Source organism: Artemia sp. Qi Xiang Cuo, chromosome 10 (genome assembly GCF_049724085.1).
Source record: "Artemia sp. Qi Xiang Cuo chromosome 10, ASM4972408v1, whole genome shotgun sequence".
NCBI lineage: Eukaryota > Metazoa > Arthropoda > Branchiopoda > Anostraca > Artemiidae > Artemia > Artemia sp. Qi Xiang Cuo.
The window spans coordinates 63,515,838-63,542,289 of record NC_142803.1 but is presented as its reverse complement, the minus strand read 5'-3'; the positions used below and the strand labels follow the sequence as shown (position 1 = coordinate 63,542,289).

At 37.5% G+C, this 26,452-nt stretch overlaps 2 protein-coding genes across 3 annotated transcripts in view; both read right to left on the bottom strand.

Annotated features, from left to right (window-relative positions):
• Window positions 1-26,444, bottom strand: part of LOC148948019 (uncharacterized) — a 437,936-nt gene extending 411,492 nt beyond the window's left edge. The window contains exons 1-3 of the mRNA XM_089095657.1: window positions 26,358-26,444; window positions 14,566-14,621; window positions 1,502-1,663 (exon numbers count right to left, since the gene is read on the bottom strand). Of these exons, the coding sequence (XP_088951783.1) occupies window positions 1,502-1,641 (140 nt within the window). The 5' untranslated portion in view covers window positions 1,642-1,663; window positions 14,566-14,621; window positions 26,358-26,444. The remainder of the gene's footprint in view (window positions 1-1,501; window positions 1,664-14,565; window positions 14,622-26,357) is intronic.
• Window positions 1-26,452, bottom strand: part of LOC148948018 (uncharacterized) — a 527,253-nt gene that overhangs the window by 430,621 nt on the left and 70,180 nt on the right. The gene's annotated exons all lie outside the window — the stretch shown is intronic.

Here is a 26,452-nt window from a genome sequence, read left to right as displayed (position 1 = left end):
CCTTCACAAGCATTTGCTTACAGTAAGGATGCAGCGCATAGGTGATAAGATACGTGAGTTTCTTTCGCACATAGGGACAATCCGTCGGGGATCTTACCGGGGAACATTGCATGGAAGGTTGCGACAATACGGACTGAAGAGTGAGCAGACATGGAACTCTGTACCGTCTGAAGTGCCCATATTAACTCAGCTTTATAAGCGGCATCACACTCACAAAACGTGTTTGTACCAACTATTGTTTTATCCTTGGTTGTTTCATCGACTTGAGATTGCCTGGTCAGGTGAAGATGTAGTAGGTGTAGTTGAGCAGTAACTGCGGCTTTGTGTAACTGCTACACGTGTTGGTTTAGCTGAGCAACCCCAGCTGTGCAACCAAGATTTGTCAAGCAGAGTTTGCAAAAGAATGAGGACTGGTCGTTCCCAGTCTTACACCATTTACCAATCTTTCTACCCCTACAGTCCGTCTTAGCAAGCCATGAACTATTGAACTTGGTATGCCCCATGCTTAATTACCAAGCATCACCTACAAAATAGCATCCCGCGATTAAAAGGCCATAAAAAGAAAAAATGTGGATATGTCCAAAACTGGGCCGTATTTGCATCAGCCTTTTATAGCGTTCAGCCAGGAAACGCATAAGTCGCAAGAACTCACAGTCTCATTAAGCAGAGACTGCTAGCCTATATACTGATTTTTGCTCATTTCGGACAGGCCCAAAATGACAAAAAACATAACATAGGCTACTAAGTCAACACAACAGCATAGCCCAGGCAGAAGCAGCTTACTAATCCCAACATAAAGCATTAGTTAAGTTCAAACAGCTCAACAGTAGTAATTAATTATTGATCTACACTGAAAGATAGCACAGTCTACAAGCAGAGTCAAAAGTAAAGAAAAGCACAACTCGGCTTACTTAACAAGCAGTGAAAATTGCAAATCATGAGCAATGTTCTTGGTGCTCTTCAGCCGAAAATATAGGAATAATAGGATTTTAACCAAAATATAGGCATTTTATAGGAGTGCATTAAAATATAGGAATTTATTGGAATTTATAGGCGAGTCCGAACCCTGAAAGTAGTGGACGATACTAACAATTTCTGGATTAGTGCCTTTCTCCACGTTCCTGATTTTGAAACTTTCGGGAAAAAATTTCAGTCATTTGTGCATTTACAATATTCATGAATTAGAACAAACATACTAACGCAACTTGGAATGAATGTACTTCGGTTATTAGATTTCTGACATGCGTAGCTTTCAATAAGTGTAGTAGCAACGCAAATAGGCATTATTATCGTGTACCCTATGTTCAACATATCTAAATAGAATAACATAATCCAAAATATGAATGATAAGAAAGCCTCAGAAAAAAGTCCAGAAGTGAGTCAACAATTCCAAACCTACAGCATTCTGTTGTGGGAATTAAAAATTTCTTGCGGTACACAAACAACATTCTGGTTATGACACTACAGAGGTGTAAGCAAGTAGCAATTATTAGTACTTTACCGGAGTATCCACTGGCAATCATGATCTGACATAAATCCCACTGGTAGGTCTTCAAGCCATGAATTGAAATAACGGACTATATTTGGATGATTGAGGCTTGCCAATGCTTCTACTTCCCGCATACCTTTCTCTATCAGCATAGCATTCTCCCGGTCACTTTTACTGAAGAGAAAAGAATAATAAATCAAAGCAAGCAGGTAAGTACCTGTTAAATATATCAAAAAAAGGAAACGAGTTTTTTTTGCATTAAAAATATCGGGCATCACAGAGTAGAGGCTATACACTCTGCACACTCTCACTCATGCATGTGATATTTACTGCCTATTTGAATGTAATACGCTGACGTCTGCACAGCATACCTTGCATTGTAAACTGTTAAAGTGCTTCAAACACCACAAAATCTCACTGTCAGCCAAGAGCCTAGCCGACTATACCTGCACACAGAGTACAGGAATCAAGATCTATCATCTTATATTATAACCCCTTGAGTCAAAAGATCTACTGAAAGATATCTGAGGATATCTAATAAATAGGAGGCAACCAAGCCAGTAGCTCTGTCCAGCCCACAGAGTGAAGCAAAAGGAAAAGGGCTAAATAGTATCTACTGAAAAGCCCGCCTGCTGTAATAGAAGAAGACGAAGAAGAAGATATTCCCTTGTCTTTTTATACAGCAGCAAAATTCTAAGAAATTTAAAATAAATTTCTGTTGAACTATTATATCAATTAATCAGTGGTTGTACTGAGTCAATCCTGCTCACATCATCCTCAGGGCAAAACTTTGGCGTTCCTTTTGATCCTGAAATTTTCCCCATTTTACAAAGCAGAGGCTTTGTTATTATTGTTTTATCCTTTCTTGTTTTAGTTTTGTTTTAGTTTAAAGCTTTTTCTAAATGGCAATGATTAGAAGTCCTCAAAAAAAATCCCGCCAGATCCCACCCCAAATACCAGTGAAGCTGAAACCCATCCTGGCTGGTCAAGCTCACTATCTATCTCGAAGTTCACATGATAGCTCCAATTCTGAGAATAGGACAATTATCAGTGTAGGGGCCAATGTCACTATAAATGATGATAATGGGTTTCAAGAGGTCCTTTCTAGAAGCTCTAAAAAAAAGGAAAAAAATATCCACAATCAAAAGCATTTCCCCTCTCCCTACCCAAGATCCTCCCTCCCAAAACTTAGGAATTTACCTTAAAATTTCTCCTATTACCCCCTTTGAAATAAAGAAGATTACCGCAATAAGAGTTGCAATTTTCAAATTGCTAAAATCAATGTTCTCTCTTAATATTCACCGTGATGGATCTCTGCTAATAGCTGCCCAAGATCAGAAATCACCAGACACGATAATCAACCTAAAATCCCTTCTGAATACCCCAATTAATGCATTTAAATGGAACCCAAAACAATCCCCAACAAAAATAGTAGTTTATAATGTTCCCCCAGAAATACCTATTCAGGATTTAAAAGAAGGGCTCTCAGATAGGGCTGGAAACACAATCCCAGTTGAAGATGTTACCCAACTTGGTAAACCTAACTCTAATGGCCTAAAAACAAGTAGATCGGTCTTATTTACACTGAAGGAAAAAATTAACATCCCAGAAAAGTTATTCCTATTTGGGCAAATGAAACTACACAAGGAATACAAACCAAAGCCTATCCAGTGTCAGAAGTGTCTAAAACTGGGACACACAACAAACAAATGTAATGAAATTCTTCTAGAGTGTAGTAATTGTAAAGCATTCCATCATAAACAGTTGACAACTTGCAACAACACTCAGCCTACATTTATCAATAGCAAAGGCCCACTCGTATCTACAAATGAATCACTATGACCTGCATATAAGAAAAAAGCACGAACGCTGAAAATAGCAAGAGGGAAGGCCATTCCACACCCATTTGCAGCTATGGAAGCAAATGCTGCCCAACAATACCAAATAAAGCCAGTAATGAAACCAACCAAAACCCCCAAGTAAACCCCCCCCAATGAATCACGTACCCCTCATAAAACACCATTCTCTCAGCCCCCGAGCTCACATCCCTATCAGAAGGAATCACCAAGTCAACAAGCCTCCTAGTCAGGTGAGATGAGGTCAGCCTGGCTCCCCCTCCCAAGAAGAAACAAACCAGAAACACTACCAGGAATTAATCCCTTAACTGACAAACAGGAAGCACAACCAAATATGCAATCCCCAAATATATGCTTATTCATTCTAAACTGTAATGCAGTTCAGGCCATGAACATACATCAACTACAGAAAACCAAAATCATTGCCGAATTGGCAAAAATCTACATCCCTCATGATATGCTCATTCAAGCAAAAAAAGATCTTGCTTTACTTTTAACAAAGCTGAACATTGATACACAGTCACATGAAAAATAAATCAACAACACAACACATATCAATATTCCAGTGGAACGTAAGATCACTCACAGATAATAAGCTAAATGAACTAATATCTTTTATGAATAATAATTCCATTAATATTGCTTGCCTCCAGGAAACTCATTTAACCCAAAATCAACAAATCAAGTCTCTGGGATATACTATCCTGAGAAAGGATAGATCATCAGAGAGAAAAGGAGGTGTAGTAGCTTTATTAGTTAAAAATAATATTAAATTATTTGGCATCAATTTTACAGATTTTGCAAATGGTGTTGATGCAATTGGTATCAGTGTTTGGCTGAATAATACAACAACCTACATAATAGGCTTTTATAACCCTAATGGCCAAACTACAGATGCCATGGATTTCTTTAATTATATAAATAATTCTGAGTACCTACTGAGTCACATTATCTTTAGGGGTATTCCCCAGGCCACTTAGCATGTACCCAGGTGACAGATAAGGAAACGGCCTACAGATAAGTAGGGTACCTCCATTGAGTAGGAGGCGCGGACCAAGGCGGGACCCAGTCCCTGGGGGTCCTTAATTGAAACTGGGGCACCCTCACCCAGGGGCCGTAAATACAGATGGAGGAGGAAGAAGGCCTCTCAGATGTACACTCAGCAGGGCCCACCAGCGTGTGGACACGTCCCGTCAGTTACAAACCTTCTCCCAGCAATGGGTTGAATTGCATGGTGAAGAAGAACACCATCGTGGGAGGATCCCCTATAGGAGGACAACGGCGAAAGGGCGAAGGATCCAGATTTACGAACAATGGCCTCTGCAAGGTGGTGGAGAGGAATGGCTTGCTGCCACCACCCATTTAGCCAAGAAACCACCTCTCTTGAAATCATGAAACAAGGGTCTAGTGTTATACAAACATCTGCAACTTCGTATAAGGTAAACGACGAACAACCTATCTTGAGTGATCATAATGCAATTTTACCTGCTAACGCGTCTGGGGTAGCTGACAAACAACCACTCTTGAATGATAATAATGCAATTTTACATGATACTACGTCCGGGGCAGCCGACGATCCTAGGCCTAGGACGACCCCCACCCGGGGTGAAAATCCACACGGTTGTTCCGTTCCGACAAAAACCTCCCAACACTTTGGCACGCTAAACATCTGAACGCTTGCCAAACTGGGAAAACTAGATCTTGCCCTTAGAGAACTACAGAGGTACAATTGGGATGTTATTGGCCTCTCTGCGACTCACCTCCCCCGAACGAGTGAGGAAAACCTCTCTGGAGCCTCCCTCTTGTTGTCCGGCTGCAAGGACGGAGTTCATCGACAAGGTGTAAGATTCTTCGTATCACCAACTACCAAAAAATCTCTAATTTCTTTTACCCCAGTCTCAGAAGGAATAGCCGTCTTACGACTGAAGGGAGCTGGCAAGAATGTCTCTGTCGTCCAAGTCTACGTCCAAGACTCCACCAGAAGCGAGGAAGAATGCAATAAATTCTGTTTCACACTGCAAAGCGTCATCGACCAAATCCATAAGAAAGACGTACTGATTTTCATGGGAGACTTTAACGCTATAGTAGGTATGGATAATACCGGTCGATCCGATGTAATGGGGGCTTTTGGTCACGGAAAACTTAATGCGAGATGGGAACGATTGCTCAACTTCTGCCAAGAAAACAAGTTATTCTTAACGAACACAATTTTACAGCACCGCCATCGACGTAAAGTGACCTGGAGATCCCCAGATGGTAAAACCGAGAACATGATTGATTATATCGTGATATCGAAGCGCTGGAAGTCTTCCGTACTAGACACAGTAGCATTACCTGGAGCAGACTTCAACTCTGGCCACACTCCTGATGTCAAGGTTCAAGCTAAGAATGAGAAAATTGCAAAAAGCAACAAAAATCCCATGATTCCGGCTGGATCTGCTATGGGATCCCGCAAAAAGGCAGACCTACACTTCCACTCTATCTGAAAAATTCCAAGAGATCCTGGAAAATCATTCTCCCTTGACCACCGCTAATGAGATAGACTCCCTGACCGAGTAGGCTACATCAGCAATCATAGAGACAGCGAATGACGTCCTTGGGAGAAAAACTCCAAATGAAAAACCATGGATCACAGATGAGATCATTGCGCTATGCGAGGATAAGCGACTTTTTTGCAATAAATCCAACCGTCACAGTTGGGATACTTACAAGCTCCTCAAGAGAAGAGCAGAGCCAGAGATCAGAAAGGCACTACGTAACCACCTGCGGAAGAAATGCGATGACTGCGAAGTACTGTCCAAGAAGGGGAATAGCAGAGCAGTTTTCAGAATGGTACGCAAGTTAAGCCGGAAAAAAGAGCCGCAAACAGTGATCCTGGAAAAAGACGGAAGTGAGATCTACGATTCAAAGATGGAACTTGAAGGATGGAAAGAATACTTTAACGATAAACTGAATCCCCCAGTAGCTGCGGATCCTAAAATACTAACCCGCTTCCCCATACCCGACCAAGAACTCAGACCACCACCCCCACTCAAGTCAGAAACCGAGTGAGCAATCAAGTTGCTCAAACAAGGAAAAGCCCCTGGCCCAGACGGAGTCACCGCTGAACTCATCAACGTCGGATCGGATGATGTACCTGATCTGTACATGCCATTGTGTCTGCTGAAGAGTATTTCATCCTCTAAAGCAGTTTCTGCTATTCGGCTCCGTCCGTCATTTTCGATGGCATTCACAACTTTGCTGCAGCATACTTTTGTGAAGTGGTTTAACTTTCTGCACTTTGAGCATGTTTTCCCTTTGGCAGGACAGCTGTGTCCGGGACCATAGATTCCTCCACAGAAGTAGCACTCTGTGCCTCTCGATCTTGATCTCGCGTCTGCTGGTTTTGGTTGTTTCCGATATACTACATCCACTTCCTGTTTGATTGGGGGATAGTGGGAATTGTTGTAGAATGACTTCAGCTGTGATTGGGTCGTTTCATAGATCCTACAAACTTCTACTGCTCTCTCCAGTGTTAAGCTGTTGCCTTCAGCTAAAAGTTTCTCTCGTATTCTTGGATTTCTGATGCCACAGACGATTTTATCTCTGGTCATCTCTTTTGGATCATGGTATTCCCATGGCTTGACTAGTAACTTCAGTTCTGTGATGTATTTCTCAAGTGTCTCTCCATCACGCTGGTCACGTTTTTGAAAGATATATCTGGCAAACACTTTGTTCTTCTTTGGAGCAGCATATTCACGAAATTTCAAAAGGTAAGGCTGGATTTAATTTGCATCATCCGCTTCAATGTCAAAAGTTTTGAAAATGTCTCTTCCTTTTTCGCCAATCCATATGAGTAGATAGGCACACTGAATCTTCTCTGATTTACCAGAGAGAGGGCCTAGAAACATAAGTCTTGCATGCTCTTCAAAATTCGACCATTCTTCATCAAGATTTTCAGATTCCCAGTTGATTGCTGGAGGGGTTACTCCATCCATGTTTGCTGTTCAATATCCCACTTCTGACACCATGTAGAATTCGTAATATTCGAGTTGATTTAGCTCTTTAATGTGACCCAAGCACCTGTAAATCCAACAATATAAGCACACAAGCAGAGCAAAGCAAAGTAGCACTAAATATAAGCACATAACAAAAACAACACTTAAACTAATAACCAAGCAAGCTCGGCAGGATGCTACAAGTAGCCTCTTTAACATCCTGACAATCTCCCACCAGACTCCCAATTTTTTAGCAGAAACGAAGTTATGTTGTGCTTCACATGAGCCAAAATCATTCAAGAATTTTCCTGCCATATAATCAGAGGACTAAAGCCTTTTAATACCCCTCCAACAACACCCTCCACAATGGTAATCTTTTGCAAACATAAATTTTTTTTTTAAACAGAATCAAACAATAGTTTTCAATCTATACAAATGGAAGCAAATGTGTCACAAGTATTAGCCAACCCTCTCAACACACAATTCGAAGTCCCATAATCTCTCTCCTATTCCTTCTGTTACACTACCCGAGAATTCAAATTTTATCCCCAAGCCATTCTTGAATGCAGATATGGTATTTGAATAGCCTGGATACATGGAGTGTCTTGATTTAACACTATTATTTCCTCAGGTCATAATTCGTCATCCTCCTACTCCTCCCTTCCCCAGCTTCCTGAAAGTTCCGATTTTATAATTGAAGCTGTTACAGAGGTAGTGAATACACAACCTTTTGTTAATGTTGCAACATATACTGTCTTTTTATACCCCTTGCCACTAGACTGTTCTTGGATCATAGGTCCTATAGGAACATATAGCAAAAAAATATTTTTGTAAATCAGAAGCAGACACTATTTAGCCTTTTACAAAGCCACTGTTTTGCAGGGAAAGCAATGATAAGTCTCACTTTTTTTCTATTTTTTCCCCAGGGATAATCATGCTGATCCAGTCAGAAGAACATAGCTTTATTATTTCAGGAACAGGTGGGGGAATTAGTTTGAAACTTTCAGAGAATGTTGAGGGGGTATTGAACTAGATCAAAAGACACTATGTGCATCCATGTTGTCAAGCAAACATATTTGCAATATTGCAGTAACAACAAAGGGTATTAAAATACAAAAAAAAATCCAGAATGATGAAGGGCATCAAACTAAATGAAAAGAAACAATTTGCATTTAGCTCGGAAAATAGGCATACCCTTCAAGATCTAGGGAATGGTTATATATTTGACCATTAGGAGTAGGTTTAACTGAGCACTTTTGGTATGATATAGATATTTTAAAAAATAATTTTCAGCGTTTTTTTTTGTGTTTCTTTGTGAGAAGTCCAACCTCTAAAATATAATCCAGATTTTTTCTGCTTTTTTTCAAATATTATTTAAGTCAAAACCCAGTCTATACAAAGTAGGTCAAGGCTAGTTTGCAAAAATCTTGGCAGGTAGGGCAGTTGACTTTAAACTTTTAGGTCAATGCTTTTGTCTATTATGCTTGAGTATAATTAATAAAATTAAGCTTTTGTTACCCTTTCTACATTTTATTAAGGGAATAAGTCTAGAACAGGGGTTGTTACAGAGGCAGTTTTAGGAGGAGACAGAAATGTTAGGGGCACCAAATTTCAAATAAATAATCTAATGGTTATAATTCATTTGTAATTTTGAAGTTTTATGGAGCATGTTAAGAAAACAATTCTTATTGCATAATATGCAAAATATATACAGATAACATGTTTTGGTTGCAGCTAAACTACACTTTACTCCAACTACCCTTAATGTGCAAATACATAGGCCTAGCTCAAATTATATATTTCCCATATGTTTTTCTAGTTCTTCATTTTGTCACAGTTTATGCAATTTACAGATACATTTGTTGAAACTAAAAACACATAGTAAATCTATGCTTTGGGTAATATATTTGCTCATTGGGGAGGTGGGACTGGGGGTAAAGTATACTTAAGATGCAGTCAAATGTATCAATTAAAATATTTTGCATATTATGAAGTAAAAATAATTTTCTAAACATGTTTCTTTATCAACAGCTTCAATTCCAGACTGTATGTTATTATGTACCAAAAACTAAAATTATGCAGTAGATTAAGCCATTTAGCCAAGGCTAAAACCTAAAATAGCAAGAAAATCATCAAATGCTAGATTGTGTTAGTGATTTTTGTTTTAACACTAGTAAACCTTCACACTCTTTGGGTTTCCCTCTTTGAGTAGTGCCATAAAGTTATTCCACATGTTCAAAACTTTCAGTTAGGGTAAAGTATAGTGGAATAAAATTATAGGCTAATCCCATAACTATTTAACTCCCCCCCCCTCTCTGGGAATGTACAAATATATACCCTGTTTTATTTATATTCCAATAATTTTCTATTAACTTGATGCACTATTAAATCAATTTGAAGAAAGAAGTGACTTATAGAAAATTCAGTTTATATATACAATTCAAGGTATGCAATATATTTTCACACTAGGAAGGAGGGGTTGGGAGTATAGTTCATTTCTGATGGAGATGAATGTATTATCTTGTTTCAGGTTGAGCTCCTGATTTTAAAGTTATGTCTATTTCTCATTAGTGAGTTTAATTGGAAGATCACCCTTAAAATAAGCAAATAAAAGTTCAATAGGAATTCAGTTCAGTTCTTATATATTATCCAGAACACAGTCAAGAGGTTTGCTTTGTTATATCTGAGTAACCTAGTTTTTTCTTGCATTTGGTTAAAAATAGGCTACTGTACCTTACTTTTTTTGCAAAAGAAACTACAATGAAGGTATATTTTAATTAAATATTCAATATATAGAGTTGGTTAGTTTATGTATTTAATATGTGTTCTGGACAGCCTGCTTTTCATAATTCTTTGCTATAGTTCTCATAATGTTATAACTAAAGTTTATTTTTGTCATATTTTGATTGGCTATATAGTTTTATGAAATATAAAGCCAATCAGTTTAGTTAAAGTGGCATTCACATGTATGTCCAGTTAGAATCCCATGTCTAGCGAGACTTCGATGTCTAGGCAACAACCAGTCATAAGTAAAATTTGGTGCTTAGCTAAAAATACAAATCTAGTTTCAAATAGATTACAGTTATCATTTCTAGCTGATCAAGAGAGCTTATGTGGGCAGAACTTTCAAATTGTAATCCTTATTTTTTCTGTCACAAGATAATGGATGAGATAAGCAAAACAAGTGAATTAGTGTGCTTTATATGGTTGCTGTTGGCCTGATCATCCATTGCTGTCACACATTAGACTAGGCTGCCTGAATACAGTACATGGTCTAGGTTTAATGTAGTGCAACTTGGTGTATGAGCAATATAATAATAAAAAAATTCTCTGACTCATTGCTGAGGTTGTGCCACACACAATTTTATCTCTTATAATCTCTTCTTTCATAGCTACAGTATAATATTTACATTCCCAATGTTGTAACTTCACTTTAGTGACAAACTGGTTGTTGTTTCATCACTATGTTGCTCTCTTTTATCAAAGAGGAATCTTGAGAGTACAGTATTGGATTACAGGATTAAATGATCTAGGATTTTGCAGAACCATGCATAAATTTTTCCTTTTTCTTCTTTAGCAATTGTGAAAGTGCTGAACAATTCCCTTCACTTTTCTTCCCGTCACACATTACTTCCGAAAGCACATTATTTCTTCCCGTCTTCCCTCTCAGAGGACAATGGAACATGAAAGTTTTGTGTTTTGATATGCAATTGTGCTACTTTCAGGTTGTTTTTTTTCATACAGGTAAGGTAAGATTGAGCTCATAGCAAAGCAGGTTAATTACCATCTAGCTTCAAATTACCTGATATTCATTTTTCAGTGATTAAATATTTTGCCAGTCTGTGGAATCCCACTCCAGTGATGACTACATAAATTGATGTAAGTGTTAACTGGTTGAAAAACATCATTTGGATGGTCAAAATTTGAAAAAAACAATTGTTGAATTTTTTCATATTCAGATGGATATCTCAGAGGCTTCTCAATCAAATTCCCATTGCACCAACTATTCCTTACCTATTGTGTTACTTAATACATGAACTGATCATGTAGTGATAATCTTATCATAAAGGCTATTCTACAGGTTAACAAACTTGACAGAGAAGCTATTGTAGGCTTTTATACTGGTTTATGGCTTGGTGATAGTCTTAGTATGTCCCCTAGAATGTTTTCCTTTGTCTTGCTGAAATGGGCAACATATGCTACATAGCCTATTTATCAGGTTATACCCATGAGAAACACAACCAGGTTTATCTCTATATAGTAAGACTGTCATTTTGATTATGAAAGTCTGTATTTGGCTTATGTCTAAGACTTTAAGGTACATAACTGTGGTGGTCATTCTTCTATTAGGCAAAATATGGCAATCAAGACTATTTAGCCTTCTTTCCTTTGTCTCTTTACATTGGCTGTGTTGAACTATTTTAGGTGTCTTGTTGTAGCTCTTCAAATTTCAGGAGCCAGTTAACCTTGTGTTATAGAAGTGAAACTTTACAAAATACATCTTCTGCCTAAAAGATGCACAAGGAAGGTCTTTTCAGCTTCACAACTTAGCTCTAAACTGATTTATAAAATTTTAAAGATCTACAAATGCCTTAAATTTCCCAAATTTGAAAATAAAATTCTTTGATAGGTCTAGCCTATGGCTTCCAAGTCTACTCAATAACAGAAATAGTATTTCAAAACCAAAGCCAGAATAAAAGAAATCAAAAACAGAAAATTTAAGCTATAATGATGTTTTGTCAAAATTACAAAAGGTATAGGTCTAAGACCTGTCAAGTTGGCCTAGGCAAATTCCTAAGACTTGGAAATCAGAAGAGGCCTGTGACCATTTTGGTTGCTCTTTGTTGAATTCTTTGTCTGTTAAGAAAACAATTCTTGTTTCATTATAGGCCCTATGCAGAATAGTTGTATCCTGCACATTTTGACTGCAGCTTCACTGTAGTTTGCCCCTTCTACTTTAATGTGAAAATACATAGTCCAATATAGGCCTATAGCTAAAAAATAATATCCTTTCATAGGTCTATGGCTTAAAATTCTACTAATTAACAGAAATAGCTCTTTCAAAACCAAACTCTGAGTAAAAGAAACTGAAAACAGAAAATTTAAAATATAAAAATGTCTTGTCAAAATTCCAAAAGCCATAGACTTGTCAAGTAGGCAAATTCCTCTGACTCAGAAATTAGTTCTTATGTAAATTTTGAGTATTATCCATACATCAGTTAAATGAAAAATTGGAAGTAAATTTTTATCAAATCTTATTATTGAGTTTCAAATAAAGTGAATATACCATTTCATGCTTTTTTTATGCTTATTACAAATATAACAATCATTTCTATTGGAAATTAATTTTAGCCCCCCTCCCTATCCACGTCAATTCAGGATATATATTTGCCAATATGGTGGTGGGGGTAGGGGGGGGCTGAAATTCATTTCCAATAGAAATGATTATTATATTCTTAATCAGCATAAAAAAGGCTAAATAGGATTAGTTAAATAGGATCATAGCCCCAGAAGGCGGGATAGAACTAAATTTTTCATACAGCTTACTGTTTGAAGTACAGATAATCAAACTGGTACCCAAAACAATCTATAGACAATCCCACTGGAAAACATCTTATAAATCCTCCTCTGTCTTTGAGAGGCCAATGTTTCAGAACTAATCCTGACCAATTTCATAACTGTTGCATCCAATATTCTAATCTTGGTATGTTCAATAATTGTTCAATATTCAATAATTGTTCATGTACACTTATACACTACTATACATAATTTTATCAAGCATTGAATGAATCAAGTTGGTTTAATGGGCTTTTAGAATATATTTCCATATCAACCATTTATTTTGTATGGACTTATTTAAAAGACTTATTTTTATATGGATTCCTTAAAGTTGAACATAGACCAGCTAACAAAATAATGCACTGGATCCATTATTAACGTGGTCATGACGCTCAGATCAATAACTTTTTTTTAGCTTTATTCAATATGTGTAATTGCAATATATCTTAGGCTTTATAAGAACTTTACTACTTTTTACAGTAATTTCTGGAGCTATTAAAAAAGTGGTTGAGAAAAAACATGAAAGGTAATACCATCAAGAAAGTTGTTTTTATATATATTTTTTGTTATAATACTGAGAAATAGCCATATATTCTTCTCTATGGTTAGAACATTTCAGCATAATAATATCTTGTTTTTTTCTTACAAACACAACTGAACACTGTTATGTTGCTTGATCCCATCCTTTCTTGATTCTTTGATTCCCTAGATTTTTTACAATTTCGTTGAGAGCAGTAAGACCAGATTATCTGGTCAGATCATTCCAGAGGCATAAAAGTTTGGTTTTGATAAGGATTGTGGAGCTGTCAGCAATACATTCCTTTTGAAACAATTTCTATAGAATAATATTTATTACCAGAGGCGGTATTTTTTTTAATAGACCTAGATTTTGATAAATAAATTTCTGTATGAAAAAAAGCCTCTCCCTCCTCCTAGATTCTGAAAAATAAATTTTCCCGCATCTTTATAAAAAAAAATCCAAGAAATCCTCGTCCCCCTCCTCATAACAAATGCCCCCAAATAGAGGGGGGAGGGGAGTACGTTGTAAAGAAAAATGTTGCCTCTGTGTATTTTTTTCTCATCACTTGGCATAGAAGGGTTGGTTGTAGAAACTTGAAGAAGGATGATTCAATGGGAAATTAAAAGTGTTCCTGAATTGACACCTCTGATTATTACAGAGTATTAACAACACGGAATTGAAAGCCAGGTCTTTATATATACTCTATCAATAATCTATTAGATAGTCTGTTAATGCTCTTTCAACAACCTCTGCCAATCTCATAATATTAAAAAGTCTACATTTGAACCAGGTTCACCTTTTTATTGTTGTGGTTAATAAACTCGTGCGTTATTGTCTGCATACTTAAGCATACTTGCATGCTTATGTAAGAAACTTATTTTTCACTAGCTCTAATAGTTTTTTTATATGGCTTCCAACAATATTTTACTATTGATATTCTTTATTGAAACAAGTGAACGAAAATGATTGTATAATGGCCATTGTTAGAATTTAAAATCATTGAAAATGGTCCATGGAAACAGGCAAAAAAACACTGAAACCCAAGTAATTTTAGAGAACAGATTGAGACAACCCCTGAGCTTGACAAACCATGGGTAGTAAAAAGCTTTCAATAATACTGAAGCGGTTCAAGAGTAAGTGAAGAACTATTCAATGAAAACTTACAGGTCCTGGTGGTTGTTGTGATCCTGGTCGCTCTGGTAGTCAACTGCTGGAGTCTCCTGAAAATATAACAAGACGGATATGAATTTCAGAAGAGAGGAAATGCCAGCATTGAAATGTTATTGAGCATATGCACATATGTTGTAGGTATACATGCAAGTTAATGTTGCAGAGTCAAACAACGTGTTAAATACAAGCTGTACAATTAACCAATCACAGTTTTTGGAGTTCTTATAGATTTAGGAAAGAGCAGAGTATCTCACGTGCATTATTTTATTTTTATTTTGTTTCTATTTTTATTGCAATCTCATCATATAGAACAATGGTTGTAGAAACGTGGGATTGGGCTCAGTGCAAATCCTATTGCTAATTTAATGGGCCAAAGTGATCAGAGGGCAACCAGTGCGGAATCATGAAATGTTTCTTAATCTTTATTATTGGAGGCACAAAGTGGGCGCAAGAATGCTCCAACACTCCCACAGCCATCTTTTTCACAAAAAGGTAATCACACTTTATTGTACTTGAACCTGAATCATGCAAAGGTTTCCAAGGTCTATAACTAAGTAACCAAAGTAGATTAGTAGTGTAGAATTTGTAATATTTGATTTGATTTAGTTCTTTAATATGACCCAAGCACCTGTAAATACAAAAATATTAGCACACAAGCAGAGCAAAGCAGCACTAAGTATAAGCACATAACAAAAACAACACTTAAACTAATGAGCAAGCGAGCTCAGCGGGATGCTACATCTTCCTTCTTCCGAGCGTGCTGTTGTCTCTATAAGTTTAACCTGATGGGTTTGGTTATTGTTCTACCAGATCTTGTTTGCGTCACTCTGCCTCTGTCCAGGACTGATATCGTCTGTTGTTGGCACTATTTCCGTTGCGTTCAGTGGGGGCTGCCAAGCTGGGTGAGGCTGGGCGCTCAATAGGGTTGACTTCGGGTGCCACCTCGGACGGTTCAGTGGTTTCTTTATTTTGGTAGTCTTGTTCTGAATGGATTGCTTCGTCTGATTTCCTGTGGGAAAGTCTAACCCTGTTGCGTCGGAGCGTCGATCCGTCGTCGGTAGCAACTGTGTACGATCGTGGCTGCGAGCAAACTTCAACAATGGGTCCTCTCTTCCGAGGACTTTTGGGTGTCACCTGGACACTGACTCTCAATACTACCTGGATTTTAGGCAGAGATTTAGCAGTCCTGTTATAGTACTCCTTCTGTTGCACTCTAGATTTCTCTCTGTGTGTCCAAAAGCTTGCTTCGGTCACAATATTCTTCTCTAGGTGCTGCTGCGTGAGGGAGGAACTGATCGCAGCTGCCTGCTCATGAGCAGCTGGGTTGGAGCTGCCATACCATCTACGGGCGTGTTCCGGTATTCTAGGATGCCAATGTATGTGTCCTGTCCGCTGATCTTGGGCTTGTTCAAGATTCTCTTGCAGGTTTGCATGCATTTCTTGACAAGCCCGTTTGCCGTGGGGTGATAAGGGCTAGACGTACCATCTACGTCTGATGCGTGATGTTTGATGCCCCAGTTTTTCGTGAATAGCCTGAATTTGCTGGAACTGAACTGCGGCCTGTTATCAGAAGTGAGAATGGCTGGTATTCCATGGCGAGCAAAGTGGCCTTTGAGTTTTGTGACCACTTGAGAAGTGGTGGTGGAGGCTAGGTTGTCCACCTCAAAATAGCGGCTGTAATAGTCGACCGTTATTGCATACTGCCTCCCATTCCATTCAAACAAATCGCATCCCACGTGCTGCCATGGTAGTGACGGGATTGGCATGGGAATCATTGGCTCTTTTTGATTTCTCGACATCGTGAGTGCAGGCATCGCATCTTTGGATAAACGTTTCAATGTCTTTTCCAATACCTGGCCAGTAAACAATCATTTGGGCTCTTTGCTTGGTTTTTTCTGTGCCCAAATGAGCGGAATGTAGTCCCTTTAAGACGTCATCTCGTAGAGTGGTAGGAATGACGATTCTCGAACCTTTGAAGATCAGATCATCGTGCGTTGAGAGATCTTGGCGAATACTCCAGTACTGGACTATGGTGTTCGGGCATCGTCTCCTGTCGTCGGGCCATCCCTCCAAGATGACAGTCTTCAGCGCTTGGAGTTCGTGATCTGTCAAGGTCCCCTGTTTGATTTCCTCAAGTCTGCTGCCCGTGGCAGGTATGGATTTTACAAACGAATGTACAAAGATTTTGATCTCTTTGTGTAATTCTTCGTCAATGTCTGGAATGTGTAGTCTTGAGAGTGCATCTGCGACAGGGATTTCCTTACCAGCCCGGTACTTGAAAGTCAAGTCATATGGCTGTATGTACATCATCAGGCGTTGAATCCTTGGTGGTGCTGTATGGAGGGGTTTGATTAGTATGGATTCGAGTGGTCGATGATCTATGATGACCAGTACTTTCCTTCTGTATAGGTAGTGGTGGTAATGACGGCAGCCATAGACTATGGCAAAGAGTTCTTTCTCCAGCTGTGAGTAGTTCTGTTTGGATTTACTCAGCGATCTTGATGCGTAAGTGAAGACTTTGCCGCTCGCGGAAAATTCGTGCTCCTAGTACATGTTTCAAGGCGTCAACTTCAAGCTCAAGGGTTGGGCTGGAGCTGTCGAAGAAAGCCAGGTTGGTTACTATGGACTCTTTGAGCTGGTTGAGACATGTAGTGTGGAGCTCTTTCCATTTGAACTTGTTAGCTTTAATCAGATCCCTTAATGGTCGGTTCTGTGTCGCCAGGTTTGGGATGTACCTCGAGAGAAAATTCAGCATTCCAAGGAGAGTCTGCAGCTCCTCCTTCGATTTTGGGGTAGGCATCTCGTTGATAGCGCGGAGTTTCTTGGGGTCTGGTTTAATGCCAGCATTGCTGATGATGTGACCAAAGTAGCAGACTGACTGTACTGCAATCTGGCACTTTGATCTGTTGAATTTCACACCCTTCTGTTTAGCTCTTTCAAGCAAGTCTGAAAGTCTTCTGTTGTGCTCTTCTCAGATGGCTCCGTAGATAAGTAGGTCTTCGACGAGTATTTTAAGACCTTCCAAACCTTGAAATATCTCTTCCATCTTCCGCTGGAGCTCGTCCTGGGCAGATATCAACCCGAAGGGATATCTCTTCCAACGGTATCTGCTGTAGATTATATTAAATGTTGTGAGGTCTGAAGCTGCTTTTGAGAGCACAAGCAACCAGTACCCCGAGGTGGCATCAAGCTTTGAGAAATATTTTGCACCACTCAGATCGGCAATGGCGTCTTCGAAAGTTGGGATTGGGTAATGAGGGCACTTGATGGCCTTATTGAGGTCTACCAGATCAATACAAAGTCTCACGCCTCCATCCTTCTTTTCAACTAGCACCATCAAGTTGACCCACTCCATAGGCTCTTCCACCCTTCCTATTATTCCCAAACTTTCCAGTCTGTCCAGCTCTTGTTTCAATTTCTCACGCATCGCAATAGGCACTTTTCTGGCGGGATATGCTGTCGGCATAAATCCTTCCTTGAGGTGAATCTCGCACTCGCCTTGTATTTTCCCGATGCCAGAGAACAACTCTTTGCATTGTTTAAGGAGTGGCTTCAGATCTGGCGTCGACTTGCCATCATCTGAGGCGTCTATATTAAGGACAAGTTTCACCAGGTTCATATTTTTGCTAGACTTAAATCCTAGGATAGGAACAGAATTTCCTCCGACTATGAAAAACCTATATTTCTGTTCAGAGGTTTCATTGTAGCTGCATGACAGGAAGCAGGTTCCAACTGTTGAGATGGTTGAGCCACAGTAGCTGGTGAGTTTTTGCTTTGTTGGCTGTATAAGTGGTTTTGGGGCAAGGAGATCAAAGTAGTGTTGTGGTATGATGTTTGCCTGAGCCCCAGTATTGATTTTGAAGCTTACAGTAGTCTGATTGTTGATCTTCAGTGGAACAAACGCCTCATCCTTACTCCCATCTTGCTATACGGCATATAACAGTATTTCATCCTCTTCAGCAGTTTCTGCTATTCGGCTCCATCCGTCATTTTTAATGGCATTCACAACTTTGCTGCAGCATACTTTTGCTAAGTGGTTTAACTTTCTGCACTTTGAGCATGTTTTCCCTTTGGCAGGACAGCTGTGTCCGGGGCCATAGATTCCTCCACAGAAGTAGCACTCTGTACCTCTCGATCTTGATCTTGCGTGTGCTGGTTTTGGTTGTTTCCGATATACTACATCCACTTCCTGTTTGATTGGGGGATAGTGGGACTTGTTGTCAAATGACTTCAGCTGTGATTGGGTCGTTTCATAGATCCTACAAACTTCTACTGCTCTCTCCAGTGTTAAGCTGTTGCCTTCAGCTAAAAGTTTCTCTCGTATTCTTGGATTTCTGATGCCACAGACGATTTTATCTCTGGTCATCTCTTTTGGATCATGGTATTCCCATGGCTTGACTAGTAACTTCAGTTCTGTGATGTATTTCTCAAGTGTCTCTCCATCACGCTGGTCACGTTTTTGAAAGATATATCTGGCAAACACTTTGTTCTTCTTTGGAGCAGCATATTCACGAAATTTCAGGTAAGGCTGGATTTTATTTGCATCATCTGCTTCAATGTCAAAAGTTTTGAAAATGTCTCTTCCTTTTTCGCCAATCCATATGAGTAGATAGGCACACTGAATCTTCTCTGATTTACCAGAGAGAGGGCCTAGAAACATAAGTCTTGCATGCTCTTCAAAATTCGACCATTCTTCATCAAGATTTTCAGATTCCCAGTTGATTGCTGGAGGGGTTACTCCATCCATGTTTGCTGTTCAATATCCCACTTCTGACACCATGTAGAATTCGTAATATTCGAGTTGATTTAGCTCTTTAATGTGACCCAAGCACCTGTAAATCCAACAATATAAGCACACAAGCAGAGCAAAGCAAAGCAGCACTAAATATAAGCACATAACAAAAACAACACTTAAACTAATAACCAAGCAAGCTCAGCAGGATGCTACAAGTAGCCTCTTTAACATCCTGACAATCTCCCACCAGACTCCCAAGTTTTTAGCAGAAACGAAGTTATGTTGTGCTTCACATGAGCCAAAATCATTCAAGAATTTTCCTGCCATATAATCAGAGGACTAAAGCATTTTAATACCCCTCCAACAACACCCTCCACAATGGTAATCTTTTGCAAACATAAATTTTTTTTTAAACAGAATCACACAATAGTTTTCAATCTATACAAATGGAAGCAAATGTGTCACAAGTATTAGCCAACCCTCTCAACACACAATTCGAAGTCCCATAATCTCTCTCCTATTCCTTCTGTTACACTACCTGAGAATTCAAATTTTATCCCCAAGCCATTCTTGAATGCAGATATGGTATTTGAATAGCCTGGATGCATGGAGTGTCTTGATTTAACACTATTATTTCCTCAGGTCATAATTCGTCATCCTCCTACTCCTCCCTTCCCCAGCTTCCTGAAACTTCCGATTTTATAATTGAAGCTGTTACAGAGGTAGTGAATACACAACCTTTTGTTAATGTTGCAACATATACTGTCTTTTTATACCCCTTGCCACTTGACTGTTCTTGGATCATAGGTCCTATAGGAACATATAGCAAAAAAATATTTTTGTAAATCAGAAGCAGACACTATTTAGCCTTTTACAAAGCCACTGTTTTGCAGGGAAAGCAATGATAAGTCTCACTTTTTTTCTATTTTTTCCCCAGGGATAATCATGCTGATCCAGTCAGAAGAACATAGCTTTATTATTTCAGGAACAGGTGGGGGAATTAGTTTGAAACTTTCAGAGAATGTTGAGGGGGTATTGAACTAGATCAAAAGACACTATGTGCATCCATGTTGTCAAGCAAACATATTTGCAATATTGCAGGAACAACAAAGGGTATTAAAATACAAAAAAAAATCCAGAATGATGAAGGGCATCAAACTAAATGAAAAGAAACAATTTGCATTTAGCTCGGAAAATAGGCATACCCTTCAAGATCTAGGGAATGGTTATATATTTGACCATTAGGAGTAGGTTTAACTGAGCACTTTTGGTATGATATAGATATTTTAAAAAATAATTTTAAGCGTTTTTTTTTGTGTTTCTTTGTGAGAAGTCCAACCTCTAAAATATAATCCATATTTTTTCTGCTTTTTTTCAAATATTATTTAAGTCAAAACCCAGTCTATACAAAGTAGGTCAAGGCTAGTTTGCAAAAATCTTGGCAGGTAGGGCAGTTGACTTTAAACTTTTAGGTCAATGCTTTTGTCTATTATGCTTGAGTATAATTAATAAAATTAAGCTTTTGTTACCCTTTCTACATTTTATTAAGGGAATAAGTCTAGAACAGGGGTTGTTACAGAGGCAGTTTTAGGAGGAGACAGAAATGTTAGGGGCACCAAATTTCAAATAAATAATCTAATGGTTATAATTCATTTGTAATTTTGAAGTTTTATGGAGCATGTTAAGAAAACAATTCTTATTGCATAATATGCAAAATATATACAGATAACATGTTTTGGTTGCAGCTAAACTACACTTTACTCCAACTACCCTTAATGTGCAAATACATAGGCCTAGCTCAAATTATATATTTCCCATATGTTTTTCTAGTTCTTCATTTTGTCACAGTTTATGCAATTTACAGATACATTTGTTGAAACTAAAAACACATAGTAAATCTATGCTTTGGGTAATATATTTGCTCATTGGGGAGGTGGGACTGGGGGTAAAGTATACTTAAGATGCAGTCAAATGTATCAATTAAAATATTTTGCATATTATGAAGTAAAAATAATTTTCTAAACATGTTTCTTTATCAACAGCTTCAATTCCAGACTGTATGTTATTATGTACCAAAAACTAAAATTATGCAGTAGATTAAGCCATTTAGCCAAGGCTAAAACCTCAAATAGGAAGAAAATCATCAAAAGCTAGATTGTGTTAGTGATTTTTGTTTTAACACTAGTAACACTTCACACTATTTGGGTTTCCCTATTTTTGTATTGCCATAACTTTATTCCCCATTTTAAAAACTTTCATTTTGGTTCAATTATTTTGTACTAAATTTGTTGGCTCCTCAACTCCCTATTTTCATTTGCCCCCCCCCTCTGGGAATTCATAAATATATTCCATGTTTTTTATATATTCAAATAATTTTCTATTATCTTGATGCACTATTAAATAAATTTGAAGAAATAAGTGACTTATAGAAAATTCAGTTTATATATACAATTCAAGGTATGCAATATATTTTCACACTAGGAAGGAGGGGTTGGGAGTATAGTTCATTTCTGATGGAGATGAATGTATTATCTTGTTTCAGGTTGAGCTCCTGATTTTAAAGTTATGTCTATTTCTCATTAGTGAGTTTAATTGGAAGATCACCCTTAAAATAAGCAAATAAAAGTTCAATAGGAATTCAGTTCAGTTCTTATATATTATCCAGAACACAGTCAAGAGGTTTGCTTTGTTATATCTGAGTAACCTAGTTTTTTCTTGCATTTGGTTAAAAATAGGCTACTGTACCTTACTTTTTTTGCAAAAGAAACTACAATGAAGGTATATTTTAATTAAATATTCAATATATAGAGTTGGTTAGTTTATGTATTTAATATGTGTTCTGGACAGCCTGCTTTTCATAATTCTTTGCTATAGTTCTCATAATGTTATAACTAAAGTTTATTTTTGTCATATTTTGATTGGCTATATAGTTTTATGAAATATAAAGCCAATCAGTTTAGTTAAAGTGGCATTCACATGTATGTCCAGTTAGAATCCCATGTCTAGCGAGACTTCGATGTCTAGGCAACAACCAGTCATAAGTAAAATTTGGTGCTTAGCTAAAAATACAAATCTAGTTTCAAATAGATTACAGTTATCATTTCTAGCTGATCAAGAGAGCTTATGTGGGCAAAACTTTCAAAATTGTAATCCTCATTTTTGCTGTCACAAGATAATGGATGAGATAAGCCAAACAATTGAATTAGCGTGCTTCATATGGTTGCAGTTGGCCTGATCATCCATTGCTGTCACACATTAGACTAGGCTGCCTGAATACAGTACATGGTCTAGGTTTAATGTAGTGCAACTTGGTGTATGAGCAATATAATAATAAAAAAATTCTCTGACTCATTGCTGAGGTTGTGCCACACACAATTTTATCTCTTATAATCTCTTCTTTCATAGCTACAGTATAATATTTACATTCCCAATGTTGTAACTTCACTTTAGTGGCAAACTGGTTGCTGTCTCATCATTATGTTGCTTTCTTTTATCAAAGAGGCATCTTGAGCGTACAGTATTGGATTACAGAATTAAATGATCTAGGATTTTGAAGAACCATGCATAAATTTTTCCTTTTTATTCTTTAGCAATTGTGAAAGTGCTGAGCAATTCCCTTCACTTTTCTACCTGTCACACATTACTTCCAAAAGCACATTATTTCTTCCCATCTTCCCTCTCAGAGGACAATGGAACATGAAAGTTTTGTGTTTTGATATGCAATTGTGCTACTTTCAGGTTGTTTTTTTTCATACAGGTAAGGTAAGATTGAGCTCATAGCAAAGCAGGTTAATTACCATCTAGCTTCAAATTACCTGATATTCATTTTTCAGTGATTAAAGATTTTGCCAGTCTGTGGAATCACACTCCATTGATGACTACATACATTGATGTAAGTGTTAACTGGTTGAAAAACATCATTTGGATGGTTAAAAATTTGAAAAAAACAATTGTTGAATTTTTTCATATTCAGATGGATATCTCAGAGGCTTCTCAATCAAATTCCCATTGCACCAACTATTCCTTACCTATTGTGTTACTTAATACATGAACTGATCATGTAGTGATAATCTTATCATAAAGGCTATTCTACAGGTTAACAAACTTGACAAGAGAAGCTATTGTAGGCTTTTATACTGGTTTATGGCTTGGTGATAGTCTTAGAATGTCCCCTAGAATGTTTTCCTTTGTCTAGCTGGAATGGACAACATATGCTACACAGCCTATTTATCAGGTTACACCCATGAGAAACACAACCAGGTTTATCCCTATACAGTAAGACTGGTATTTTGATTATGAAAGTCTGCATTTGGCTTATGTCTAAGACTGTATGGTACATAACTTTGATGGCCCTTCTTCTATTAGGCAAAATATGGCAATCAAGACTATTTAGCCTTCTTTCCTTTGTCTCTTTACATTGGCTGTGTTGAACTATTTTAGGTGTCTTGTAGTAGCTCTTCAAATTTCAGGAGCCAGTTAATCTTGTGTTATAGAAGTGAAACTTTACAAAATACATCTTCTGCCTAAAAGACACAAGGAAGGTATTTTCAGCTTCACAACTTAGCTCTAAACTGATTTATAAAATTTTAAAGATCTAAAAATGCCTTAAATTTCCCAAATTTGAAAATAAAATTCTTTGATAGGTCTAGCCTATGGCTTCCAAGTATACTCAATAACAGAAATAGTATTTCAAAACCAATGCCAGAGTAAAAGAAATCAAAAACAGAAAATTTAAGCTATAATGATGTTTTGTCAAAACTACAAAAGGTATAGGTCTAAGACCTGTCAAGTTGGCCTAGGCAAATTCCTAAGACTTGGAAATCAGAAGAGGCCTGTGACCATTTTGGTTGCTCTTTGTTGAACTCTTTCTAGAATTCATTGTCTGTTAAGAAAACAATTCTTGTTTCATTATAGGCCCTATGCAGAATAGTTGTATCCTGCACATTTTGACTGCAGCTTCACTGTAGTTTGCCCCTTCTACTTTAATGTGAAAATACATAGTCCAATATAGGCCTATAGCTAAAAAATAATATCCTTTCATAGGTCTATGGCTTAAAATTCTACTAATTAACAGAAATAGCTCTTTCAAAACCAAACTCTGAGTAAAAGAAACTGAAAACAGAAAATTTAAAATATAAAAATGTCTTGTCAAAATTCCAAAAGCCATAGACTTGTCAAGTAGGCAAATTCCTCTGACTCAGAAATTAGTTCTTATGTAAATTTTGAGTATTATCCATACATCAGTTAAATGAAAAATTAGAAGTAAATTTTTACCAAATCTTATTGTTGAGTTTCAAATAAAGTGAATATACCATTTCATGCTTTTTTTATGCTTATTACAAATATAACAATCATTTATATTGGAAATTAATTTTAGCCCCCCCCCCCCTATACACGTCAATTCAGGATATATATTTGCCAATATGGAGGTGGGGTTAGGGGGGGGGCTGAAATTCATTTCCAATAGAAATGATTATTATATTCTTAATCAGCATAAAAAAGGCATTGAATGGAGTATTCACTTTACTCCTAACTCAATAATATGATTTGGTAAAAATCTACCAAGTTGGCTAAGCTACTCCTGACTAAATCAATCTGTAAAATTATAGAGGGGCTGCTTTTGATATCTTGGAAAGAACATCCACCACATGGCTATTAGACTATGGGAGTAAAGTTCATTTGTGATGCAAATGGATTTTATATTTAGACTGAGGATGTAATTTAGGTATATATGTGCACATTAGGGGGGTGAAGGGGATATCTTCTGTGAATACATAGGTTCAAAGAAATTCATAAATTTCTTAGAAAACTGGAAAAAAACAAAGAAAGAAGTGAAGATAAAGGATCTCCCCCTGCAAAATGTGTTAAATAGGATTAGTCTGCATATTATGTAGTAAGAATTGTTTTCCAAAAAAATCTTCAAGCAATGCTCCTTAGTCCAAGAAAGAAGCCATTTTTTAGCCAACAAGTAACAAACTTGTGGAACCTACTCTCTGAAAATACAGTGGCTGCTGATTCAATAGATACATTCAAGAAAAATTTGGACAAAGAATGGCTACATCAAGAGTTCCTGTACAACTGGGAAGCTGCTGAGTCATCAACCTCAAACCCATTAAAGTCATAGGCTAACAGAGCTTTAAAGGATGAAAATTCTTAATTCTGCTCTAGGCTGCAATTTAAGGTAACATGTTTCCTTTTCAGTGGCCCATTTCTAGACCTTTAACCAACCAGAATTTACTCCAGAAGCAATTACTGAACTTGGAATGAGAAGAAAAGGTATAGGCCTAGGCCTAAAGAAGTGTATACACTTTCTTCCTAAGCTACCTAAATCTAAGCTGGGCTATTTGTATAGGCTATGTTGCTCTTATATTGGCCTATCTAGGCTAATAAGCCTTCAATCCAAAACCTCTAGGCCTATAGGCTATCTCAGACCATGAGGGGGATATTGTACCCTGTCTTTAAAACAACCATGATTATTGGAAACAGACATCCACCATAGGCTATTGCTAATTTGGAAGTAAAGTTCATTTGTGATGCAAATGAATGTATATTTAGTTTGAGGATGCAATTCTAGGTAGCAGACATCCACCACATGGCTAATATGGGAGTAAAGTTCATTTGTGATATAAATGGATGTTATATTTGGATTGAGGATGCAATTCTAGGTATCTATTTCTACATTAGGGGATCGGGGTATAGATTCTGTGAATATTTAGGTTCTAAGAAATTCATGAATATCTTAGATAAACTGGAAAGAGAAGGAAGAAGAAAAGATAAAGGCTCTCCCCCTTGCAAAACGTGTTAACTAGGATCATTCTGCATATTATGGAGTAAGAATTGTTTTCTTAATAAGGTTCCTTATGTCCAGCTTGACTCCTAGGTGTAAAATACTGGTTGGCTAATTCAAAGATTTGTATTTAGCCTAAATACACTATCAAATTAGCCATCTGATGGTATCCCATTGGAGACAATATGAAATCTAAAAGAATACTACTCCATGACAGGAGGGGACGAATCATTATATCAAATTGGCCTATATAAAATACTCTACCAAGTTCAACAGACAGGGAATTTCCAGGTCCCTGTTCAGGGACCTGAAAGTACCTTGTACCAACTCCTTATCACCAGTTAAGATGGCCGGCAGGA